The following is a 25,070-nucleotide window of genomic DNA, read 5'->3' on the forward strand; positions in this document are numbered from 1 at the left end:
CTTTGGTGGGCAAATGTGATGGTCGTGCTTCCTTCTGGTGACCTGGTTTATGGCATCTGCTGTGACAGAGCAATGGTTCTCCAATCTTTTATGGATTATGAGTTGTACGGTATTTTTGGCCTGCATTTCTTGAAGATGTTGGGAATGGATCAGGAATAATGGCAGTACATAGGAATTAGATTACATGCTGCTTCTGATTTATAAGCTTTTAATAGGGATGTATTGCAGAGGAAGGGACTTACTTTTCAACATTTAAACATCATCTCCTTCTCTTTGGCTGTGAAGTAGCTTATGTGTTGTATTTGAAGCTATCTGTGTGTGTTTTTTTCAAAATGTCATGTGTATTCTCACTACATTCAAGGGACAGTACCAAGAAATTTCTTTCAAGACCTTCTACCAGTATGCAGCATATAAGTCTGTGACAAGTCATGTTAGAGAAGGTCATGTCACTTTTATCTGCTTACATTAGATCCTTGATTTCCCTAGTGCCCTCCCATAGTTTGACTAATACTATTTGATTTCAAACAAGTTATCAGAAGGCATCATTTAGAGTGAATGTTCTAAGGACAATGTAAGATTTTTGCCACAGAATTTTTATTAAAATAAATGTAACATTGCATTTTACCTTTCTGTGTTTTATTGCCCACCTTCTCTCTCCTCTCCCTCCTTCTCCACCATGTCTCTTCCTCCCTTATACCTCCTCCATGTATAATGCTTGACATAAGGATCCAAATAACTACTGTATTCCTTCCAAACAGAGTGGCATGTGCACTTTATTTGAAAAGAAATGAGGTAGAATCAAAGGATAAAAAAATCCATTGTGAGGTTTTTTTTCTACTGTATTCTTAATACAATGTTAAACTGGAACCTGTGTTCAGATCTACCGTACCTCTCTTGAACTGCCTTGCTTTGTTCTGGATTAGACTTTACTTCAGTACACAGCTTTTGTAAGGCTTCAGTGTTCCAGTGATTCATATGTCATATGATTATGACGAATCTGCTTTCCTTGTTTTAAGTTGTGGCCAACACTTGTTTTGGTGCTTTTATGAATTGTGTTATCATATCCATATTGCCTTAATGCTTGTGTGTTGTTGGGGTTTTTTCTTTTAACCCTTTCTTTTGAATTTCAAGACAAGTGAAAGCATGGGCTGTGTTTCATATACCTCAAAGAATTATTTATGCATCTTGGGTATTGGCACATTTTCATTGCATTTTATTTTGCGACAAATATTGGATTCTGGTTTTCTTTCCAAACAATTCAGTACTCCAAATCTAAAGGTAACTGATAGCATGGCTAAACTAGAAATAGAGCATAGAAGGAGCAAATAGAGCAAAAAATGGAATGGAGGAGATGGAAGTCAAGGCTTAGTCTAACACTTCATGTAATTTCAAAGGACTTTTTATGCCCTTTGAACAAGTTAACATTTTGCCTCTCTACAGAAGCTTGTAAAGTAGTCTGAGATCCTTAGATGTGGGAAAAAAACCCCCGCACCTGAATCCGAAGTGTTATTATCTGAATAATTTAGAATTATTGTCATGAAGTTATTTCTGTGAGGTGCCCTCATTTACAACAGTTTTAGAGATTTCCAGTTCAACTAATTATCACAATGCTCATTTGAATGCTAATGTGACATAGGCATCTTCAATAGGATATTCAACCTTCCCAAGACAAGGAATTTTTGGATGTACATAAAAGAAATGTTTAAGTGTTTAGGGAATATTAATGTTGAAAAGTGAGAGACCTACTGACTTTGTGAGCTCTGGGCATTAGGCAGTGTGTGAGTCAACAGATCTGATTTATATCTAGGGCTTTAGTCAACTAATGGTATAGCTAAGTGGGTGTTTTGCATGTGTGCTTTTTTGCAGAAAAACTGATCTAAGAGAGTTTCCATCTTGCTGCAGCCCTTAAAAGCTTGCTTTCCTTCTCCTTTCTCAGTTTACCATTTTCTTTGTAGAGCTGGTGAAGCTGCTCAGTAAACTGGGTCACTGGAACCAGCTGCATTAAAGGTTTGAGAATGTGTTTTTTTGAAGAACTCAGTTACTCCAGTGATGCAGTTTACAGCTCAGCTCCCCAAAGACTTTGAACAGCCCAGGGATTATAGCAATGAGCAATCAGGAGAGGAACAAGAAGATGATGCATGTGCATGGGAAACAGAAAATGCCTTTGTTTCCAATGGTCAGTGGTCAGTGAAGACTGGATCACTCAGACACCTCTAAATGGGATGTAAAAGGTATATTGAACTAAGCTGGAGCTACATCTGTTTCAGCAACATGCTCTCAACATTTCCCTGTGATCAAAACTGTCTTTGATCCCCCTTCTTTGACAGATGAAGCAGAGTTGGCCTAAAAGGCCAATAGGCTGGTGCCAGGCTGCAGTCAGGCTCCAGTAAGGCTCCTCCTGCTAAAATTGTTATTCTGGGCATGGAAGAATTCAAGAGTAATTCGTTTATTTCTCAAGTCATGCTTCCTTCTCATGCTTTAGGACATGCTTCCTCTTTATGGTTTCTTTGCATTTCTAGTTTTATCTCATTCACACCTCCAGGACAGAGCAGCAAGTAGGCAGAACTGGAGGCTCCCCTCCAAATTACTGTTGTTACAGGGTTCAAACAAGGAGAAATAGCTGAAACTGCAAATGTTTTGAACTGTGTGGGTGACTTTCATGTATGCACAGTGCTCTACTAGATGGGCATGTTACATCAAACCATATGTTGTTTACTCATTGCATGGGCCCAGGTAACATGGCTAATTGGGACCTTGTGAAGGTACAGCTAACTTTGGGGAAGTAGAAAGATTCACGTGCTTTTATTTTTCAGTTATTCTTTTACCTGAATTTAGTTCTTGGATAAAATCCCTTAAGTACTTGTACGTGGATGTGTGAACACCCTTGCAGCATTGTCTGAAGGGGTGGCTATGAAGTTTAATTTTAGTGTGTTGTCTTGAATCACAAAAATTGTTTCATATCAGTGAGTTTTACCTCCACTTTTCCTCTTTATGCATACTTTATAATACATAGTATAAAATATTTGCACCCATAATAAGACACTGGGCTGGTTGGATCTTTGCTGACCTTCATTATGGATTTTCTTGTATCCTAATAGGTACTTACAAATATATATACATAAAGATATAAAGAAGCAAACTGTTTTCTGGTTATGAGGAGGTACAGCTTGCTTTCTATCAACAGAGACTCCTCCTGTTAGTGTCATTGATCACAGTGTTGAGAGAGAGAGATATTTAAGTCCGAATCTGCCATGGTCCATCTTTGGAAATCATTTGATCTCTCTGTAAACTAAACTTAGTGGTTTATTTCATGCTGATGGCATGATTAATAATTATTAATATTCATAGAAAGAATTTAATATATTTTTATATTTCATGGTGTTGGACTGAAAAACTATATATGGAAAAATACGTAGATGCAGACGTGTGGCAGGTGCAGCTTGCAATTAATGTGCATAAAGTTAGATGCACAGATTGTACAAAACTATTATTAAAGAAACAGAGGGCTAATGTTGATAGAGCATATGGTGTATATCACTGTTGAACATGATAGGGAGATAAACTACTGTGAATTTATTTCTGGCTTTGTATTCTTCAAGAATCTCTTGGTGAATACTGTAAATTCTGTTAAAAGTGTTGACCTTTTATGTAGGTAACCATAAATTTGAAGTGAGCATGTGTGTGCTGCATGGGCACCAGAGGAGCTGACAAAGGATTCCTTTAGTTAGAGCTGGCATATACTGAATTTTGAACTACCTTTTAAATACTTAAATTGTCAAGCAAGCGTTTGCAAAGGAAGGGTTTTCAGTATATAATTCCCCAATGTAGGTCAATTAAAGTTATAACACTTTCCTAAATTTGAATCACTAGATCAAGTGTTTTTTCCTAGTTGTACATTTTCCCTCTGTGCATTTATTTCAAATGTTAATAAAGTTTTCATCTACAAAAGGCTTAGAATTGACAGAACAAAACTCTTTCTTTTTAAATGATGACAACTACTACTGTTTCTGTCTGCAGGTAGTGGAGGACATGCTAGAGGACGAGGAAGAAGAGGATGACAGAGATGACAAGGTAATTATCTTTCCTAGCACTTGGGTATCTGGGGATCGGAGAATTTAGACATGACACTGTTTTTACCGACAGTTAAAAAAGGAGTTGATGTGTTTTAGTCCAGAAAATTGGACAGAGTTGTTTATCATCCTCTAATAATAGGTATAGCATGTTGAGGGAAAGGTTAGAGGACTATAAATCCTGCTTTCTTTTCATTTTTCTGTTTTTGTTTTTTTTCTTCTTCTTCTTCTTCTTCTTCTTTTTTGTCTCCTTTTTTTCATCATCATCTTCTTTTTCTTCTTCTTCTCCTTTCTTCTTTTTTCTTTTTTCTTTCTTCTTCTTCTTATTTTTGCTTTTTCTCTTCCTTTTCCTTTTTATTTTTTTCCTTTTCTTGGTCCAGAGCTGGATCAAATATTTTTTTTTCTGCTAGGAACAAGAGTACCTCTGCCAGTCTGGAACTTGATAGCTCTTGTGAAGACAACAGATTTTGAAGTACAAAAATTCCTCCTGTCTTTAGTACTACAAATAGGGCTGCATTTCAGGGGGAAAATGGTGTGGAAATAGGAATTCTATGCTGGTTAAGGATGGAATACTGGCATCTAAAATTTTCAAAGAATTGCTGGATAGAAGAATGTTTTGGAATATGACATTTAAATAATCACAATTCTCATAGATATCCCTTTGGTTTGCATTGTGGCCCTGCAAGCTGGGAAACCACAGCAGATCATTCATCTGTTTGAGTGGATGTGATTCAGTTTAGATGCTGCCAGCTAGGTTGAGGATTGCAACCACAGTAAATAACTCATTTCCACATATCATTGAGCCAAGCCATGGGGCTTCTTGGATTGGTTGTCCCCCAGAGAGAGGGAAAAACCAAAGAAAATAAATCTGAATGACCTTGCACCACTTCTGATGAGATGAGTGAAGACAGCTCCATACTTGCTGGTATTTTCCTATCAGAAGGGTTATATTTGTGGAAGAAAATAAAAAGGAAGAATATAGATAGTTTTACAACAACACTGTATTAAAATTCAGATTATTTTGACCTTCACAGATGTTCGCCCACTTCTGTTGTAATATAGCATATTTTTTTTTCTGAGAGGAGAGAAACAGTGCATCTTAATTTATGCTCTTGACCTTTTTTTTCTGGCTGAGATGTACATTTATACACCCCTGTTAGAATTCATATGCTGGCAGCAGCATTTGAAATGTCAGAAAATTCACTATAATTAGTTAATTCCTCAATTATTATTTTTCTGTTAGCTAACACCTAAGATGTAAGAGATGATAAAAAAATAAGAGTATTTCCTTGTTCCCTTGCCAGGTCAAACACTTTACAATTTATATGAGAAATTCTTCTGTACGTCACCTAAATTGTTAGCTACATAATCTCATAACACTGTACTAACAAAATCTTTTACAAAACACATATGGGATGTTTTTTGATGTTAAATGATGTGAGCATCCGTTTCTAGCAATAAAATATATGATTGATTGTAAAAGTCCATCATGTAGTTATGGAGGGCTTGAATTTTATCTCAATATGCTAGCTTTGAGTCATCATTTGTTTTCTGATAGACACTGATTCACCATCCATTTGAGGCCATTTTCTCCTGTTTGTTTCTGCTTTATTATTAGATCTGATGCAAATGTGTCATACCAGTAGTATGCTTATTCCTGGATATTTTAACCACGGTGATTAGTTCACAAAGAATAGTACTTGACTGCTTGTAGATTAAACCAGCCTGTGTAGTTACTGCTTGGTGGGTTTTGGAAATTGCTAAACAAACTCCTTTGAAAGAGAAGATGAAGGCAGAGGTCAGCCCCTCCTTCCCCCCAGTTCTCTGGTGAGTCTCTGAGCAAACACCCCTAATTAGAAATATCACTCTAGGTTTCAACGTTATGATCTAATATTCAGCTTTCTCAAACTGACACCAGAGTTCAAACATTTTTTTAGATCTAGTTACCAAGGTTGAATTAAAGTGAGTACTGACATTACTGTGCATTCAGTGAACCCTTTTATTGAATATTTAAGAGCTGTTTTTTTTATAGAGAAGGTGTTAAGGTTGATTTTCATGAATTCAAAGCTGTCTTCATTATTGCAAATGTTTTGAGCTCTCAAGATTAAATATGCTGTTTGAATTGGAAAAAAACCCCTGCACTTTTTAGAACAAGCATGTATAGACTACTCTGTTTATTCAAGATGTTTGCAGTGGGCGTTATTTTGCACTAGGTTAAATAGTAAGCACATGGTTAGGATTAATTTGTTTGTTGTTAGAAGCTGTTTTTCCTTTCTGGTGCACTAGACGTACTCTCTTAACTCCTGCTGTTCCTCTTACATCTTTTGACTAGATGGAGGTGTGCAGTTTTGTATTTAGTTTGTGTGTGTTTTCTTAAAGCTGTATGCTAAAGGAATTTTTGTGAGAAAACAAATGCATGTTTTGTAATACCAGCTGGTAGTGACCTTTGGCTTTTATTATTTCTCTGGTTTTTTTCATGTGGTATAATAGAAAACTCAGGAAAATTGGTCTTGTTATGCAAAGAAAGTTACAAGATTCATAAATGTGCCAAACCCTTATTTTCATTAAAACTGAAGCATATGTTGCAAATATATAAAATATGCCCCAGCCGTTTGACCATGGCCAGTGTCTTTGCTCCGTGATTACCACAAGGAAGCTATTAGTCCTGTAACCTTTGGACTTTATGATCAATAGGGTATTACATGGCATGGAACTGGAGCACCTGTTTTCCATTTAGTAAAGGCTCCTTGCAGGCTTTACCTAAACCTATCCATATGTTTTGTCTTATCAGATTGTTGGGCGATTATGAAAAGTGCCTTTCTTTAGAGCTGATTAGGGTATCAGTGACTTGCTACGTGACGACCTCGGTGTGGACATGCCCTGATGTAGGTTATGTCATGGACAGACATGGCTCGATGTCCCCAAACTGCAGTTATAGAAGTAGTAAACTGAGGATGATGAATGCCAAAATATATTAAATTAGTTAATGTAATGCATTTTATTAGTAATGGTGTGTAATACTGAGAGCAGTCTGACAAGATAGATTTGCACTACTATGTCTCATTCTAATGTCCTGCATTTTACTAACTTTTTTCACCCTCTGCTGCAGTCAAGACAGGACTGTTAATTTAAGGCCATGTGATGTGTTTTTTTACTGGAGAATTTTAACTTACATCTTCACTTGCAATACGAATAATGAACTAAAACAGCAGGTATGCTACTTGTATCGGTTACAAAGTGGTGCTTAGCAGTGGAACACTTTTCTCATTATTTTATTTCATTGTCCTGTTAGGTATTTAGGAATTTTAAAAGATGTCGTTTGTTTGGCTCAGGCATTTAATACTAGATTTTTCAAGAAATAGCTTTGGATTTTGCATTCTGTATGTTCTGTAATGTTTGCTAAACCTATGCTAACCACAGATTTACAATTTAATCTGATTTTTCTTTCCTTTTTTTTTTTTTTTGGCTCCTTCCCAAACACAGGCTTATATAATACCTTAGCAAATATGAGTCAGTTAAATTACATGAAGTCAAGTTATCAATAAGCTATCAAAAGGATTTTTGTGCAGTTATGTTATAATAATGTAGCAGTCAATATGGATAATCTGTGTATCTAGAATTTGTCTATGTATCTAGGATTTAGTTTTTAAGAATTTTATATATGCTTTTCACGTAGCTTTATTCTTTTAACAAACTCCAGGTAAGATTTCAGATAATCTCGAAGATTGCTCTCGAAGGTCAGCCTTTTGCTAGAAGCCCTCAGCACACCACAGAATTAGGCCACTGAAAACTGCTGCCACTGCAGGCATAAAGAGAGGAAGATAGACATTATGAACACTTTTGTTTTACCTTCATCTTAACATTTTATTATGAAAAAATATTCAAAACATTTGCGGTTTTGGTTATTCTTTATCCTTTCATTCTTCGAAAAATTATTTGCAGTTCTCAGTCAATGAAATTGCACTTCAAGATAACTAAAAGCTTTTGTAATGAATTATAGTTGAATCAAAATAAAATGTATTTTAAAGCTTCTAATCATTGCTGCTGAGAGGTATCAACTGTTCTCAAGCCAAGACAGTATCCTGTCTCAGAAACATGCCCTGCATTTTTACTGAGAGGAGATCATGAGGAGGAAGAAAGATAGCTCTGATGTAACCTACATTTTTATATTCTATAAAAGAGAAGATTGTACTCTACTACAGTGGCAGTTATTTTCTATAAAATAAATGGTGGGGAAATGATACAGAGAGACTGGAGTTAAAATCCCAGAACAAGTAAATCTATTGGTCCACCTATAGCTTGATTCTACCATTATATTCTACATGAACATAGCATCTAAATACTAACTGTAAATAAAAAGTCAGCAGCAGCTTCCAGTGAAAACTGTAGCTATGTATGAATCTGTTATCCTTTCAAAGTTTAGCTTATAAAACTGTGTCTACTTACAAAAAATCTCTACAACAGGGCAATCTCCAGTACATGGCTGCAGAAGTCATACTTCTCAGTACAGTTTGGTTTCAGCTCAGTTTAGTTATTCATGGAGAGATGTTGATAAGGGGTATGTAGTTTTAATAACAGTTGTACACAGTGTATGGGTTGATAGTGTAGACTGCTTCAGCCTGTGCTCTGGACTATCACCTGGTTTTGATCATTGGATCACCCCCAAGTCACAGCCATGAAGTTACTTTTGCTTGGATATACCTTAGATCCTGTGGAGCCTTTGCATAGAAAGTTTCACAAAAAAGCAGTTTTCATCCTGCCTTGTAGTGGGACATCATATAGTCTTCATCATTAACGTACACATCTTTGAAAACAGGTACTTGGACAGCCTTCTGAGAGGTTTCGTTTTAATGAGATCAGGTTTCTTTGTCCTGGTGCAGTCTTGAAATGCTATCAAAAACAGTGAAGTAAAATAAGAATTAATGAGATCAGAATCTAAGACTAATATCTGAAGTTCAGCATTTGAGGAGGGGTAGTCACAGGGGGACCATGGGTCTGTGTCTTGGTTTGAGACAATTTAAAGAATACTCTGGAATGAGCTGTCTCCTTTATAGGTTTAACCAGTCCCTTTCCACCACTAAGGAATGAAGGAAAGTAGAGATAAGTGAAAAAAACAGCAGTTTACTAACAAGAGTAACAGCAACAGGCAAAACTGCTATATCTCGAGAATAAAGAGAGGCCCAAAAATGTTGGGGACATCCCAACACCTCCAAGGTGGCGCTCTGCAGTCGAATGCATGGTTCGAAGGACAAAGCGAAAAGCGGTGTCAGCTTTCCTCCTGCCCCCTCCCGGCTCTGCTTATCTCCCCGACAGCTGGTGTTCTTTGGATCGAGGGGCCAGAACCCGGGCAGGGACTTCACCTTCCTTGCGGCAGGAGGCGCAGGACAGGGAGGCCGAGTGCTGCTCGGGGCCGGGCCGGGCTGGGCCGGGCTGGGCTGGGCCGCTGCTGCGGGGTGCGGCCTGCACGGCCCGGCCCAAACTGAAACAGCCCCTGGAAATCGCCCCAAGGCAGCCTTTCGGAGAAAAGAAAAAAGGGAAAAAACCCCAAACAACCGAAAGGAGAACCCAGCAGGGAAACAAAACCTCTGCCTGAGCAACGACAAGCAAACAGCTCACGGCAAAAGGCAGGTTTTAAGAACGTTCCTAAAGCACTCCCCACACACAAGGTCCTCGTTTGAAGGGTCTTAAAGATAAGGGAACAAGCTTTGGACACAGAAAGATGTGAAATGTACTAACATTATGGATTACCCCAGGACATTCTATAAACTGTTTAATGAATTACATTTACCCTTGTACATTGTGACCAATATAGTGTGGGTGATGTTCCTTATGAAGCAATCCAAGTATAATTCAATAAATTATTAAATCAAATAAAGAATGTGTTTAAATTATGTTAGCTATTTAAGAATGGGACATACTTTTTCCTCTACACTTAATATTGTTTCTTAATGTAACTAAGCAGATTTAAATTCAATGAGGCCAAGCTGTTTCACCTAGGTCCTCAAAAAGTAATTTAAGGGTCTAATTAAAAACATCTGTATGGTCTTCTCCATGACTTGGAAGAGAAGTAGTAAGTGTGAAAGGAAACAACCAAAGCCCTTTACTGCTGGGTTTGCTTTGAAAAATTCGTACGTGTGCAGGTTGGTTTATACCTTAGCTCCATGTGATTTCAAATGTGGCGAGAATGGACAATCACCATTCTTCATTCTCTAACAGAATTTCTTTGAAGTAGTTTCACACAGAATCATGAAATCTGAGTTCTGTTTAAACTACTACCATGAACGAACCCCTCGCAACTCTAAGCAAGCCATGATTTGCCAGCCACCTGAATGTTTCTTCAGGTTTATTCATAACTCCATTTTTTTATTCTTCCAAAGGACAGCCCCAAACACCTTTGGAGAGATCCCTTTTGAGCATTTTCTACAGCAAAGTGTAGAGCCCATAATAAGCAACAAATTCTCTGAGTCCCACAGGAAGCAGAGATGTAAGGTCTAAGTGTGGTGGGTTGACTGTGGCTGGATGCCAGGCACCCACCAAAGCTGTTCTATCACTCCCCTCTGCAGCTGGACAGGGGAAAGAAAATATAACAAAGGGTTCATGGGTTAAGGTCAGGAGGAGGAGAGATCACTCACCAATTACCATTACAGGAAAAAGAGACTCAACTTGGGAATATTAATGTAATTTATTGCTACCAAAATCAGAGCAGAATAATGAGAAGTAGAATAAATCTTAAAACTACCTCCACTTTTCTCTCCTTCCAAAGCTCTACTTCCAGTACTTCAACAGTGCAGGGAGATGGGGAATGGGGGTTACAGTTAGGTCATCACAGGTTGTCCTTGCCACTGCTCAGGAAGAAGGGTCCTTTCCCTGCTCCAGCATGGGGTCCCTCCCACAGGAGACAGTCCTTGACAAATTTCTCTACCCTGAGTCCATCCCGTAGGCAGCAATTCTCCACGGACTGCTGCAATATGGGTCACTCTTCTGCAGAGTACATTACTTTAGGCACAGGCTTCTCCAGACTGGGTCCCTTGCAGGGTTAAGAAGTCCTACTAGGAAGGCTGCTCCAGCAAGGTCTCCTCTCTTCATGGGTCTGCAGGTCCCTGCCAGGACCATGCTCCAGCATGGGTTTCCCACAGAATCACAGCCTCCTCTCAGGCATGCACCCTTTCCAGCCTGGGTCTCCTTCCCAGGCTGCAGGTGTGGCATCTCCATGGGCTGCAGGGGCACAGCTGCTTCAGCATGGTCTTCATCTGGGGCTACAGAGAAATCTCAGCTCTGGCTACTGGAACACCTTCTCCCCCTCCTCTCCACTGCCTTTGATGTCTGCAAAGCTATTCCTCTCACATATTTTCATTTCATTTTCCCCTGGCCACAAAAACATTTGTGCAATATCTTTTTTTTTTATTTCCTTCCTGACTACATTACCACAGAGGCATTACTGTCACTGCTGGTGGGCTCAGCCATGGCCAGTGTTGGGTTCATCCTGGCTGGTATTGGCTCTGCCAAACACAGGAGGAGCTTCTCATAGAAGCCAGCTCTGTAGCCCACCCCTTCCAAAACCCGGCTATGCAAAGACATTACAGTAAATACAACTTTGGAAGCCTTGTAGAGAAAAGTGATGGTTAGGATTTGCTAGTGTGAGGTAAATGCTGCATGGACTGAGTTCCCAGTGGACACAATGTATGTGGATGAGAATGAATGAGCAGCAGAGGTGATGCTGTGGGAGAAGAGGGTGCTCAACTGTGTGCAAAGTGGATGCTGGATTGTAGTCCGGGTTTTCAACTTAGATTTTGTCCCGAAGGTTGCGCTACAACACAGCTGAAATTCCACAGCTTAAGATAGGTGTTTGTCTTTGACTTCACAGATAGGCTTCTGAAGGAAATTGCAACCTCAGCTACAAAAATTTGCCAGGACAGTTGATCAGGCTTTGCTGTGCTTTATGGAGGAAAATATAGGAATATGGGAAAATAAACTGCAAGATTATGCAAACAATATGCAACATGCATTTTGTTTACAGTTTGAAATATCTGTGTATCAGTGGAAAATTTTATGTTGTTTACTTTATGTTGATGTGTGGATTAGTGATAAAGTTGCAGGACAGATCATCTAGGCAAAATATAATCCTGACAAAATGAAAGAAGCACCTGTGCCCGAAGTATTCAAGAGCCAAATTCATCCTAGAGCAATGTGGTATGGAATTAAAAAGTTGATGTTGTGCAGCAGCATCTAGGACACATCCACATGGTACAGAGTGGAGTCTGTCTCTACTCAGATGTAATCTGCTGGCAGATTAAAAGGCAAATTTAGCATAAAGATTTTGGACAAATAGTGCATACTGCATACTGCTTTGTTCTGTTTCTGTTTTCTTCTGTGGTAGGAATACTATGCATTAACTGATAACTACTAAGAAAAGTAGTCCAAAAGTAAGAAGCATGTCCAGACTGCTCCTGCCTGGACTTATAAGAGGTCAAGCACTGGGACCAATTGCCAAGGAGGGCATTGGTTTTTGTATGGATATACTGATTTTTCTGTGGAGCTGCATGCAGAAGTACCAATGCCCACTCATGAACCCTGTTGGAGCAGCTGTGAGCTGAGGAGTCTGCAGGAACTAGAGCTGGAACTGGGAGAAAGAGTAGGAGAAATAAGATATAAAATTAAACACACACAAGCTAGGGAGCAGGAACGACCAGTCCTTGGGCAGGCAAGGACATGATGATGCTGAGACCTGTATCAGGAGAAGGCAAGGAGGCAGGGAGATGCCCCAAAGCCCAGGTGCAGGTGTGCTGGGGTAACAGGTGTGGATTGAACATTCAAGTAGGAATGTGCCCTGAATCTCCCAGAAATTAATTTCAGAGCAGTTGGCTTCGTCATCTCAGTAGTTCTTTGAATATAGTCCTCTGTGTAAAATTTAGATAGATTTGAAAATTAGAATTTATGGCATATAGAAAAGCAATAAATGGTTGTTTTAGCACTCTGACTTGCTATTAAATGTGACTTAAGGACCAGTGAGGTATGAGTTTTATCTGCATGATCAGCAAATGCATGTTTGACTGGTTCAGGAGAAGTTGAGGTAAATGGTAGGTTAATTGTACAGCTGTAGCAGTCTGATAGTGCAGTGTTTTTATTGATTGTCTCAGTGAATGCACCAGGGTATTAAGTTTGCTTGTCACAGTGCTCAGTGCCTGGGGTAGTTGAGCAAGTTACTTTTCCACTGAGTTGACCCCCAAGTCCCAGAGTCTTTCAATCAAACTCTTTAGATTTCATACACTGGCAATTCCTTTCCTTTTCTAATGGGCTGTATTAAAGAAAATGTGTCACCTTTTGCACCATGTAATACTAAATCAGATCAGAATTCATGCACAATTATGTCAGTGGAAATATAATATTACAGACCTGCTTATCTCAAGATAGCACATGGAAAAATAAACTTCCACAGCTGAGAGATTTCCTTGATTCTGCGGATAAGTTATTTGTAAGTAATTGAGCTGAGAAATGTATATGGATTATTTTAATACATATAAAAATATATGTAGGGAAAATTACTAATAAAGATTTAAGTATTGTTTTTTTCTTCTTTCTCTTTCTCATATTTCCTTTCTGTTTTCTATATTTTCTTGGCCTGCTGAGGTGCTAAGGTAACTAAGTCCAGAATGGGAAAAACAGATTTACAGAGTTATCCTAGTAAACTATTTTTGTTCTGAAGGCTCACAGCTTTAGAAAATCAAAATGGATACCACTCCTTTACATGATGTCATAGATACTTTAATGCCAGAGTAACAGAGAGCTCTGAGAGAAAAGAATTCTATTGAAAAAGTATTGCTTTTGGTTAGTCTTTAGCAGAGTGAATAAGTCGGAACAGTATTGCTAATCTGAAGCTTTCTTGCAATCAGAAATAGTAATTTAAGATCAATTGCTCAGCAGATGTGTGTTTTAGTATTTTACACAAAAGAATGGTACAATTCCTTCTACCCTCAATGTAGCCAGTGCCTTGCTATGCCTTTAATGCATGGTAATATCTGTAAATCAGAATTAACTTCGGAAAAGCCTTTTGTTGACCTTTACTTACTGTTTGAGTAAAAATTTAGATACCAACAGGAGAAGAAGAGTAGATGGAAATTCTTTCCCGCTGCTAATTTGTAGTTGGATTTTTTATATTTGTAGCAAATTTGAAGTTTGTGCATATGTTCACACCAAAATATCTTCTTTTGTATTTTCTGTATTCATAGGACTACTTTCCTTCCCACTCTCAAAGAACTAATGCTGACTGAATATTTTAGATCAATACAGAGCATATAGTGAAGATCAAGAAACAGTTTACTCAGCTATTTTTCTGAAGTATAATACACACCCCTGCATTTGATAGAAGAATGGTTTGCATAGTAATAGTTGTGGTTACTGTATACCCTATTAAGATTAAGATTTTATGGTCTGTTCAGGGAGTGCTTGAAGCTGCATTATCAAAAATTACATTATATAATAAGATTCAGTTTGTCACTAAATAATTGTTTCAAGCAGTTCTTACGTTGTGTAATCCTTTTCGCTCATTTACCTCAGGATATATTAATTCAGAAGAAAATGCATTTTAACACCTTAATGTTTTTAGAAAGAAGAGCTTCATGCTGAATTTTGAAGTCTTAATGCATAAATACAGAAATGTCATTCCCTGAAAGTGCTAAAGATTTTTTTTTCCCCAGTGAAATGTTGTCTGTTCATTGAACATTGGAGTTTCTTTGTTTTTGAGACTGGCTGCCTTTGAAAGGTCCCACAGCAGTTTGGTCTGTGGCCATGTTTTCCTCTGATGTCAGTTAGACTTTTTAGAACTACCATAATGCCAAAAAGGTCCAATCAAAAACTATCAGATTGAAAAGCCACACTTCACACTGTTGAAACTCCCCAAAAGAATTTGGTGAGTATCACATCTGTTTACAAATCTTTGAATGTATATTTTTGAATGTGGTCAAATGACAGCACCCTCCTTGGGAGCCTGCTGGGAGAATAATATAGGGAAAGTTCAGCCAATTTCGCAATTCAAAATTAATGCTTTGATTAGGACCTCAGTTGTCACTGCAGATAAACACTATCTATTGAGTTTGTAAACATACCATTGGCTATTAAAAGCAGGTCAGCATTACAGTGCAAGGAAAAGTAGAACAATATACAAGGTTTGATGAAAAAAATTTATTTTTTTTTCTGGATTACCAAATCAGAGTAGTTATAAAACATAGATAATAATTGTGTAGGGTTGGAGTAATTAATTTTTCATAATCTGAACATGAAAAACATTCAGAAAAAATAGTATTACCTTTTAAAAAACCCTAAAATAAAAGAATCTGCAGTATGTGACATATTACACCATATTCTTATTTCAGTGTTCCTTAACATTTTGAAAAAGGTAATTTTGAGGATGATGTCTCTAATGGCTTCCAGGGAGTTAGAAAGGATGTATTTAATCAAGGATAAGACTTTAGTTTCAGCAGAACACTGTTAAAATCATGCTCTTACAATATCCTACTTTGCTTTTCCCATCATAGGTGGAGGGGGCTTAGTCAAGAATGGGGAGCATTCCAACACTGCTATACTACCTTGGCCTTCCTGAAATGTTGTTCTTTCCCTTTAGAGATGTTGATAACACCCAGGCATTATACTTTTCTTCAGGTCTCAATATCACTGTTTGGAGTTGTATCCCAAAAAACATCTAAGGACACAAGGCAGGAGCATAGCCAGAGCTCTGACACAAGTTTACAAAGTATGATATGCTAAACACATTACCTGCTTTTGGGACACTGAAAAGTGTTTGTGCTTAGGAAAGCTTTATTTTCTTCTATTTCTGCCTTTTTTTCCCCCAAATAATTCATCCTACTCTTATGTTCTCAGAGAAAATTGAAACTCTGAATATATACACTAAATTATCTCTACCATAAACTACATATACTTCACAGCATTTAGTTGTTTTACAGGTTGAGATGCTTATTTAAACCTCTTCAGTGGTGGCTGAGGTTTTTAAAATGTTGATTGAAAGTAGTAACTGTAAGGAAAATTGAATGTGGTGTGGATGAGATTAAAACGCAGTGCTGCAAAAGACAAACCTTCTGTTTTGCTCCATAAGATTAGTCATGGTGGGGAGGGGAAAGCTCAGTGCAGCTCTGCCACTGAAATCAGCCAGGGGATTTATACAATATAAATGGGAAATAAAAAGAGTTGGAAACACATGGCCATGCAGAAGGGTGTAATAGGTAATAGCCTCTTGCTACTGAGCAGATCTCAATCCTTCTGATGCTGGAGTCATCTCCTCTGGAGAAGATAATTGTTTTTCTGCCCCCTGTTTCAAGGTAGACTCATCCTCTGGGGATGCTGGGACCCAGCAGGCTCTGCTCTGTCAGGTGCCCCCTTCCCTTCCTAGGACAAACAAGAAAAAAGGTCTTAATGATGGTAATTATTTATTAATATTAATAATATTACATATGAATGTCAATTAATTGTCAATAGAGCTACTAATAAAGAGCTTTATCCATCTGTCTGTGGTGGGGAGCAATCTCAAAGACAGCCCTGGAAGGTTGTGCTATCCTTAGGAGTCAGGGGATTTTCCCTACATTCCCTTTGTATTATTGTAACACAAGAGGGGTGTCTTCCAGATACTGGAGGGAAATGCTTTGCATACTACACACGTCTGTGCTCCTTTGGTTTTGAGTAAGGCTGGTTAGTGAACTCTCTTGGTTTGTCTCCCTTGTAGCATTATATTAATATTTCCCACCACATTAGTATTTTCAGCTGCACAGGAATCAAGAGCATTAAAGTCAAAACCAAGGTGGCGAGATTTTGGGGCCAAGGCAGTGCAGGAGGGTGCCCGGTGGGAGTTGTGTGCTCAGGAGTGCCAGCTTCTACAGAGCTTGGAGTCTGAGTGAAGGCTAATATCTCAGGAGGAGGAAGAAATTACTGCACAGTACAGAGGTACTGTATTTAGCTGATTTCTACCTAAAAAATAAGCAACCCCAAACACCCCTGCACCATCACCACCCCTGCCCTCCCCACTTCTGTATTTTGATATGTAAAACAAAGGTTCTTATGTGATTTTCAGTTTGAGATAGGATTGAAGATATTTAGGTATTAAGATTTCTTCTCTTCCCCGAGAACACCAGAGCCCTTCTTACATATTTGGTTTGCACATACTGTTATACAACTGTATAGTAAAAATGAATCTATTTCAAGCTATGGATTGGCAGAGTTCACCTGAAGGAAACATAAAATAGGTCTTACAACATCAGGATTGGTGCAAGTGATTAGTGTTGCAACCATGGGCATGTCAGATGTTCTCTTAGTCTCAGTTTTTGTAACCAGAAAAAAAATACACAATATAATTACATATTTATTCACCTAGGATGGGAATGGCTAGCTGAAAGTCTATTTGCAAGGCTTTTTCCTTCTAAAAGAAATCAGTGTTGTCACTGGAAGACATTTTTGTGACCCCGTTTGTTCAGAAAGTTCATGGGAAATTTATTTTTACTATAAGGTTAAGGTGTTTTCATATCTGTACATTCTTCTATATAAAGTACACAACAGTGTACTACAGTACTTCTCGGTATTTTTGTCTAGGCTAAAATGTCAGAAGTTTCATGATTCTGTCTACTGATTTCTTGTTCTACTACTACTCCTCTGAAATGTTTTAACAAATGTGCAAGTGCCTCAAATAGTAAATAGGAAAGGCTTCAGCTCATAGAATCATATAGAATAGTTTAGGCCAGAAAGGATGTTTAAGATCATGCATGTGTATATTGTCTATACTTAATTTTCATAGTAAGTTTTGCTCTGTATTCTGACTGAAACTTGTGTTCAAGTTCTAAAAGATATTTTTGAAGTGCCATATTTTTGTGTGAAATGATGGATAGTTGTCCTACCTAGTACCTTTCCTACTAGGAAAATGATGGCATATGCATTTAATTCTGCTGTTGGTTTTATTAAGTTCTTCATACTAATGCTGCTTTGTCAGCAAGGTCCACTGGTGAGTTTTTCATTGAATGGAAAAAAGAAATGCACTTTTATCAGCTTTATTTCTGCCTTTCAAGTTGTTAGAACATTTCTCCCTACAGTCTTACGAGAGTAATTAAGACTCTCAATTTACTCTCTCTAAACCATTCATTATTTTGAGTATCTTGATTATATTCATTCATCTTCTTTGTAAATTAAAATGTCCTAGTACTTTTTGTTGCTCATCATCTTCATTTTCCTCACATAATTTTCATTATTTCAAATATCATGTCTGTTTTTCTGAATCTGATTTTTTATTTTTATTTTTTAATTTGGATTCAGTACTTTAGCTGAAATTATTAGGCTTATACAATGGCACTCAGTAAACTACTAGTGTTAGTAATTCGGTTAACTTCACTATATTCCTCAGAAGTTTGACATTACATCTTTAAGTAATTCTGTCAGCTCCAAACTGGGCATCTCAACCTTCCTTCTTTTTGATCTAGATTTATAAATATGTTAAACATCATCTCAATTATTTTTACAATTAATTGTTCAGTGTACATATATATATATAATATGCTCTTTTACTTCTTTGTTTTTGCATAATTATTTTGATATCCTTTTCTTTTAGCAACAGCCTAACATTTCTTTTAAGCACAATGTAAATTATCCTTTTGCCTTCTCATTGTTTTATTTGACTGCTTTAAAATTCTGAAAAGTTTCAAGAACTTTGTAATAACTAATTTGCAAATTTCAGTGTATGGTACTAGGAACTCAAAACAACCTACCCATGGACCTTGGATTTAAGATTTAATGGTTATTTCTTGCGTGTGTATACATTATGGAAGATCATGGTGAAGTTTCCATAGGGTTTGTCTGCTTCAAATCCAGTTTTGGTAAAAGAAGTTACAGAAAAAAATCAACAGAATTAATAATAACAAATTATCAGGACTGGATGATGTTTGCCTAAAAAAGCTCTGAAGGAACCTGGGGGGAAATAGTTGAAACACCAACAGTGGTGTGGGTTCTTGTAGCTTATGTAGGTCCAACATAAGAGTGGGCAAACTCAGGGAAAGAAAAGCCATTGAGAGTAACTTGGAACAAACAGCGGTGGAAACTCCTGCCCCACCATTCTCTGAAAGTCTGAGAAATACTTTGAGAAGTTGGTATAACTGTTTGACCTTAGTGTGCTCATTTCTCTTGGCTGTTCTGTTTCTGCACAAGTCCACCCCGTGTTGTGTGTGAGCCATCCTTCCATCTGTTTGATAGCAAAGAACTGTGCTAAAATAGAAAGGGCTATTTTTAAGTATCACACAAAGCTGCCGCTTTTCAAAAAGCTGTTTTAATCCAGTGGAGTTGCTTATTATAGCCTCTCAGATAATTGTTGTGCCACAAAGTCTAAGCACCTCAAGTGTCTGTATGTTTAATCCCAAACTGTCAGACTAGAATAGCACAGTTTTCTAGAAGAATGGCACTTGTTCCCTTCCATGTTTTCTCTGGGAAAAGCTTGAATATGGTATTACCTCCTAGCCAGTTGTTTCTGTGATAAAAATTTCACATCCCTTCTCCCTGCTTACTTAGTATTGCTGTGCCCTAGATATGACAAAGCGCAGATCCAGGAGAAATAATGAAATCTGCAGAAAGCAGTCACAAAGGAGGAAAAAAGATATTTTACATTGGCAGCCTTATTCCCTGCTGTTGTTGGACTGCAACTGGGTACTCAGTTTGCAGCCAAGGTTGAAAAGCCTTTCAACTTTATTTACTAGAAAATAAATAATACAAAGACTACTGAAAATTGACAAAGAGAGCTGTCATTGAATTCTTTCAGTGTGGCTGGTGGTTGTTGCTTTTCTGAGTATCACAAAAGCAAGCAATGAGCTTAAAATTTTGGAAGAAACAAGCTTTTTAAGTATGGAGGGCTAATTTGTCCTCTCTGCTGAAAAGGCCTATGTGAATAAAATAAGCTATCCTAAACAGTTTGCACCTTGTTAGGGATGATGCACTATACAACACGCACCATCAGAGCAGCAGTAGTGGAGCTGGAGAAGCAGGAGATGGCACAGTGTTTCTGCATCTGTGGACAGCTGGTGCCAGCAAACCTTTGAAGCTGATGCCTTCCTACATGGATCCCTGGCAGTTGTGAAAATGATGGAAAAGGCTCAGGAATTTAGGAAAGGAGAGAGGGTCTTCAATTCTCTTTACAATTTCCTGTTTTCTCAACTGAAAATAATTCCGTGTTCAAAAGCATCCCCTTTGAGCAGGGATGCATCATGGGTTGAATGCCAGCTCTTTTGCAGCTTTTCAGGCTAAGTGCTGTTGGGTGCCCCTTTTTGCTCATTCTAGAATCTGTCTCGTTCATTCATTTCCTTAATGTCCAATATTCACTCTGAATTGTTAAAAAGCAATGATTTGTTAGTTTGCTGTCAGCTGCAGGTTTCCCAGCCCTCCTCATCTGGCATTTGTATATCTGTTGATCTTGGTACTTTAAAGTTTTCAAATAGGCACTATGCAAGTTAGGAGATGATGGGAAAAAAAGCTAAATTGGGGAAATACATGTCACATGGTGACTGGTTAAAGTCCTTTGCTTATTTGTTTCTTCAGGAAAACAGATACATTCTGTTTGATGCTTATTTTTTATCTTATGTTAGGTATATCTCTGAAGGGTTTTTTTCTTCTTTAGCTGCAAGATTTAGTATAAATAGTATCATCTGTGACCCAGTATGCTTCCTGTGTCATGAGTGTTCAGTAGCCCAGTTAGTCATTCACGAAGAATGACAGCTGTTTGTATTTCCTGCCATTTGTTTTATTCAACTGTCATTCCAACATTGAAGTAATCATATGGTTTTTTGTATTTATTTTAACAACATTTTGCTTTCCTTTTTCCTTCTAAAGCAGCTCCATTCATTATTAGTTCAAGTCAGCAAATCTTATTATTCAATTTTAGAAGGAAATTCACTTTAAGTCACTGAAGACAAGTCACTGAAGACAATCTAGTAGCTTTTTCTACATGTTTTATTGTGAAGTAACATCCATGCAGTTCACAGTGAAAGCCTTTCCCTAAGCTACAAATATTTGTTCTTCTGGGAAAAAATAGACATTTGAGGAAATAAATGCCTTTGAGCTACTCTTTTTCTTTCTGATATTGTAGTCTGCAGTACATCAGCTGAATGTGAGCACCTCTCACAGTTTTTAGTCAGAGTGTGATTTATTGTGGTCCAACATAAATATGTACATTTTTACTTCTGAGAAATTAGCATGCTGAAGCATATTTAAAACGAATGTAGAAGAGACTATTGTAATGGGCAGATATTAAAATAACATTGTTACAAATTACCTTTTGGTTTGATTTTTGCATATTCATTATATCACCACCATCTTCACTACATGGCTCAGATTTAGATCTTTTCTAAAATGTCAGTAATTCCTAACAAATTAAAAGGGGTGGAATTTGGTTTGTGGTTTTGGGGTTTTTTTCCATTGTATGGTTTTTTGTGTGTCTGTTGGGGATTTTTGGGGGGCTTTCTTGGGTTTTTGTGGAGTTTCTTTGTTGGGTTGGGGTTTTTGTGTCATTATTTTGGGGTTTTTTATTTTGTTTTGCTTTGGGGGTATTTTTCTAATTTCAGTGAAGAAATTCATAGAAAGAAAATGGGCAATGGAGTGCTTTCAGGTTGTTCTCAAGATTTTCTTAAACTATATGCTAGAATTCTTGATTTACTCATCATTCCCTGCCCACTGTACATTCCTAGAGTTATTTTCTAGATGCTGCTGTTTTCTTCCATTTTATATTGCTTAGCCTCAAATGCCAAACTATTTTTCTTCACTATGTAATTTTCCAAAAGCAGAGTTGGAACATTTATCCAGGGGAATCATGTAAAAAAGGAGTGTGTTTGAATGGCTTGTTTTCTTTCTTTCATCAATTTATCAGCTTGATACATTCCTTAGATAACTCTGCCTGATGTTTGAAATGTGTATTTATATATCCACTGTCTTTAGAACATCATGTAATCTTTCCTGCTCTAGACATTGTAGGATTTCTTCTGAGCTAAAATAACAGAGCCAATGGTTATGATAATGTAATTTTTCTTTTTGATTTTGAATATTCATGGTTGTTTTGACCATCCTTTTCAATCCCAAAGGGCCTTCAAGATGACTTCCTTATGCATTCAACTCATAAAAACAATGCCAGCCAGATTTCACATACTACTATTTTTGTCTTCATGTTTGGAATTAAGTATTGAGGATAATCTACACTTGCTGGTTTAGCTGAGCTACAGTATGGTATTTTTCTTTTCCAGATCATATTCCTAATGATTGATCACTTGACAACAATCAAGTGTTTAAGATTCTAGAGTTTGTTCTTCAGACAAACTCTAGAACTGGTATAGGCCATCTCTGCTCTGTTGACCTCAGAATATGAAGCAATATGTAGCCACTAAGAATTTTATCTCTCTGTGCATGTGCAGTTGCTCTTTACAAATAGTGTCCCCAGGAAAATGGTTTTGTTTGTTTTTTTCCCCATAGCAACGTGCCATTGAGTTAAATCGCTGAAATCTAAAACAGACATTAAAAAGTTTGGATTAGTTGTTGCGAAGGAGCACTGTTTGGGCAGTGTGTACCAACAGTAATGACATTTCTGTAGTTCTCTGCTCAGCAGTCTGCTTGACCAGGCCCTGGCAATTTCATACCATACTGTGCTAGTTAGGTAAGGAAGTTTCAGGGAATGTCTTGTGATTTCTGTGAACCAAAAACATGAGCAGTCCAAGATGTGATCACATGAATTTTGAAATACAAAATTACTTTTTTCTGTGTTTGATATAAAGATGTTGTCAATATGGGGAGTCTGAGAGAGAAACAACAGAGCTGTTTGTTTAGGTGCATGGCACATTAGGAGTTCTAAGACCACAATATCTTGTCAACACAGGATTGGAAAACTTCCAGAGACAGTCAATCTAAATCTGCAGAGTTTGATGCAGAGTGTCCTAGCCCAGTGTGGAGGTCATCTTGAATAGTCAGTTTTGTCCTTTGTGCAAAAGCACATTTAACATTGTAATATTTACAAGGAGAAAATGAAAATTGCTTTCTACATACATTAAAATATCAAATTAACTTTTACTTCTGCTACATCCAAGAAAGTTTATTTCAGAATTGTAACTGAAATTTTAGATTACTAACTCCAGCAGTACTGTTGCATATCAATTCCCTGCATATCAGTTAGTGACACGTGTGTAGGCCCTTACTGAAAGATAAATTTTCAGGCTAGTTTTAACTTTCAGAACAGAGTACTGTATTATTTTGACGATTATTTTTTATTATCTTATAGATAATGAGTGGACAACAAAAATGTATGTGTGCTATTTAGATAAGCAATGATTAGAGATTATCTCAACGATTCAGATGTTTTGCTAAGCTCAGTCTTTCAGCATTCCTTTTCTGGTTTCTTTGCCTATTTCTTTCATCCCTACCTGCATGCAGAATTTTTATGCTAGCTGGTAGGTCTTGTTTTCATTGCAGCATTCTTCCAGGCTCTTGCATATCAAGATTCTTCTTATTTAAAATAACTCTTTCCAATAAAACTAGCAGGCTCTTTCCTTACATTTTGAGGGTTATTAGACCCTTGAGATTTAACTTTTGTGTCTATCATCCCTCTTATTTGTATAACAGAACTTAAAGAGCTGCATTAATGACCACCTTATTAATTGCAGTTTTCATTCAGCATAGGGTAAACATTAGAACCACTAGAAATTACAAATTCAACTGTAAAATCATGGCCAAAGTTTGTTCTTTAGTAGAATACCAGGACTGTATTCTGACTAAATTAACTATTGCAAACAGCTGATGCACAATATACCATGATTTCTGTGTTTGCCTCTTTTGGATTGCATTGATGTGGCTGGGTACAAAAGAAGTATTAATGAGATCACTGTCAAGCTCCAGTGCTGTTCTGACTCGCATAAGATATTCTGTCTTCCCTTCTTTAAGCATAGTCAAAGGGGTGAAGAAAAAGACATCCAAAAGAAGAATTTCAGGTACTTAAAACATTGACCTAAAGCACATTCATTGAGTGTATCCCCCAGTGCTCAACCCTACAGCGCCTTAGTTTTATGAGTTTCCTTCCAAAACAAGGCAAAGAAAAGCAAAACAAAATTTGTGCCTTTTGTTGGCTTTTTGCTCCTGAATCTATCACCATGAACAAACAAGGTTTCACCTTTTTCAAGTAATATATTTGCTTAGAGTATATATTAAATAAATACTTCATAAAGGTTATGAGTCAGTCTCTTATTAGTCAGAAAGGTATCATGAAACGAAAATTATATTTATTTTTCTACCCACTGGATGGCCCTTTGGTGGTATTGCACGTTGCTCTATAAACTGTCTCTATTGCCTCCATGTTTCTGCCTTTTATCTGGAGTGCTGTCCTTACACTATTCAAATGTGCAGTGAAGGAGAGATCAGGAAGGAACATGTTTTTTAAAAAGCACTGGTCAACACTGGGTAATGTGATAGGAAGAAAGAGAAAATAAAGAGTACTAGTCAAAAATCTCAATTTAAACATAATTTACATAATTGCCATTACGGTGTTATTTCTTTGCTCTGGAAAGCTTGCATTCTAAATTCTAAAGCTTTTTCTTTAGAATTATTACTGTAGCTTTTGGCATATTTCCCCCCAATTTTAACTTCATCTTCTAGCTCTGCAGTAGTCCATGAAAAAAATTTAATTCATTACATAGGTGGTACTGCCAAAAAGTCACAGAAGGTTCAAAATTATTTTTATCAACTCTCAGTGTAATGTTTGAGAAGAACAGACTGTTGTAATATTCAGACAAAATCACAGAATTCTCAGGGTTGGAAGGCACCTCTGGAGATATCTAGCCCAACCCCATGGCTGAGAGCGCATTATTCATGCTCATAGGCGTGTGTCTTCATAAACAGTGAGTCTGTCCCAATCTGGAAATGTGTCCTAAGCTGCAGACACAGGGAGGGCAGAATTCCAAAATGACACCCCAAGTGAGATTAAGACACAAAGGAGGCCAAATG

At 37.4% G+C, this 25,070-nt stretch overlaps 1 protein-coding gene across 1 annotated transcript in view; it reads left to right on the forward strand.

Annotated features, from left to right (window-relative positions):
- MCTP1 (multiple C2 and transmembrane domain containing 1) overlaps window positions 1-25,070 on the forward strand; it is a 216,127-nt gene that overhangs the window by 173,359 nt on the left and 17,698 nt on the right. Inside the window, 1 exon segment of the mRNA XM_058043874.1 lies at window positions 4,018-4,071. Coding sequence (XP_057899857.1) covers window positions 4,018-4,071 — 54 coding nt within the window.

This window comes from Melospiza georgiana, chromosome Z (assembly GCF_028018845.1).
Source record: "Melospiza georgiana isolate bMelGeo1 chromosome Z, bMelGeo1.pri, whole genome shotgun sequence".
Lineage (NCBI taxonomy): Eukaryota > Metazoa > Chordata > Aves > Passeriformes > Passerellidae > Melospiza > Melospiza georgiana.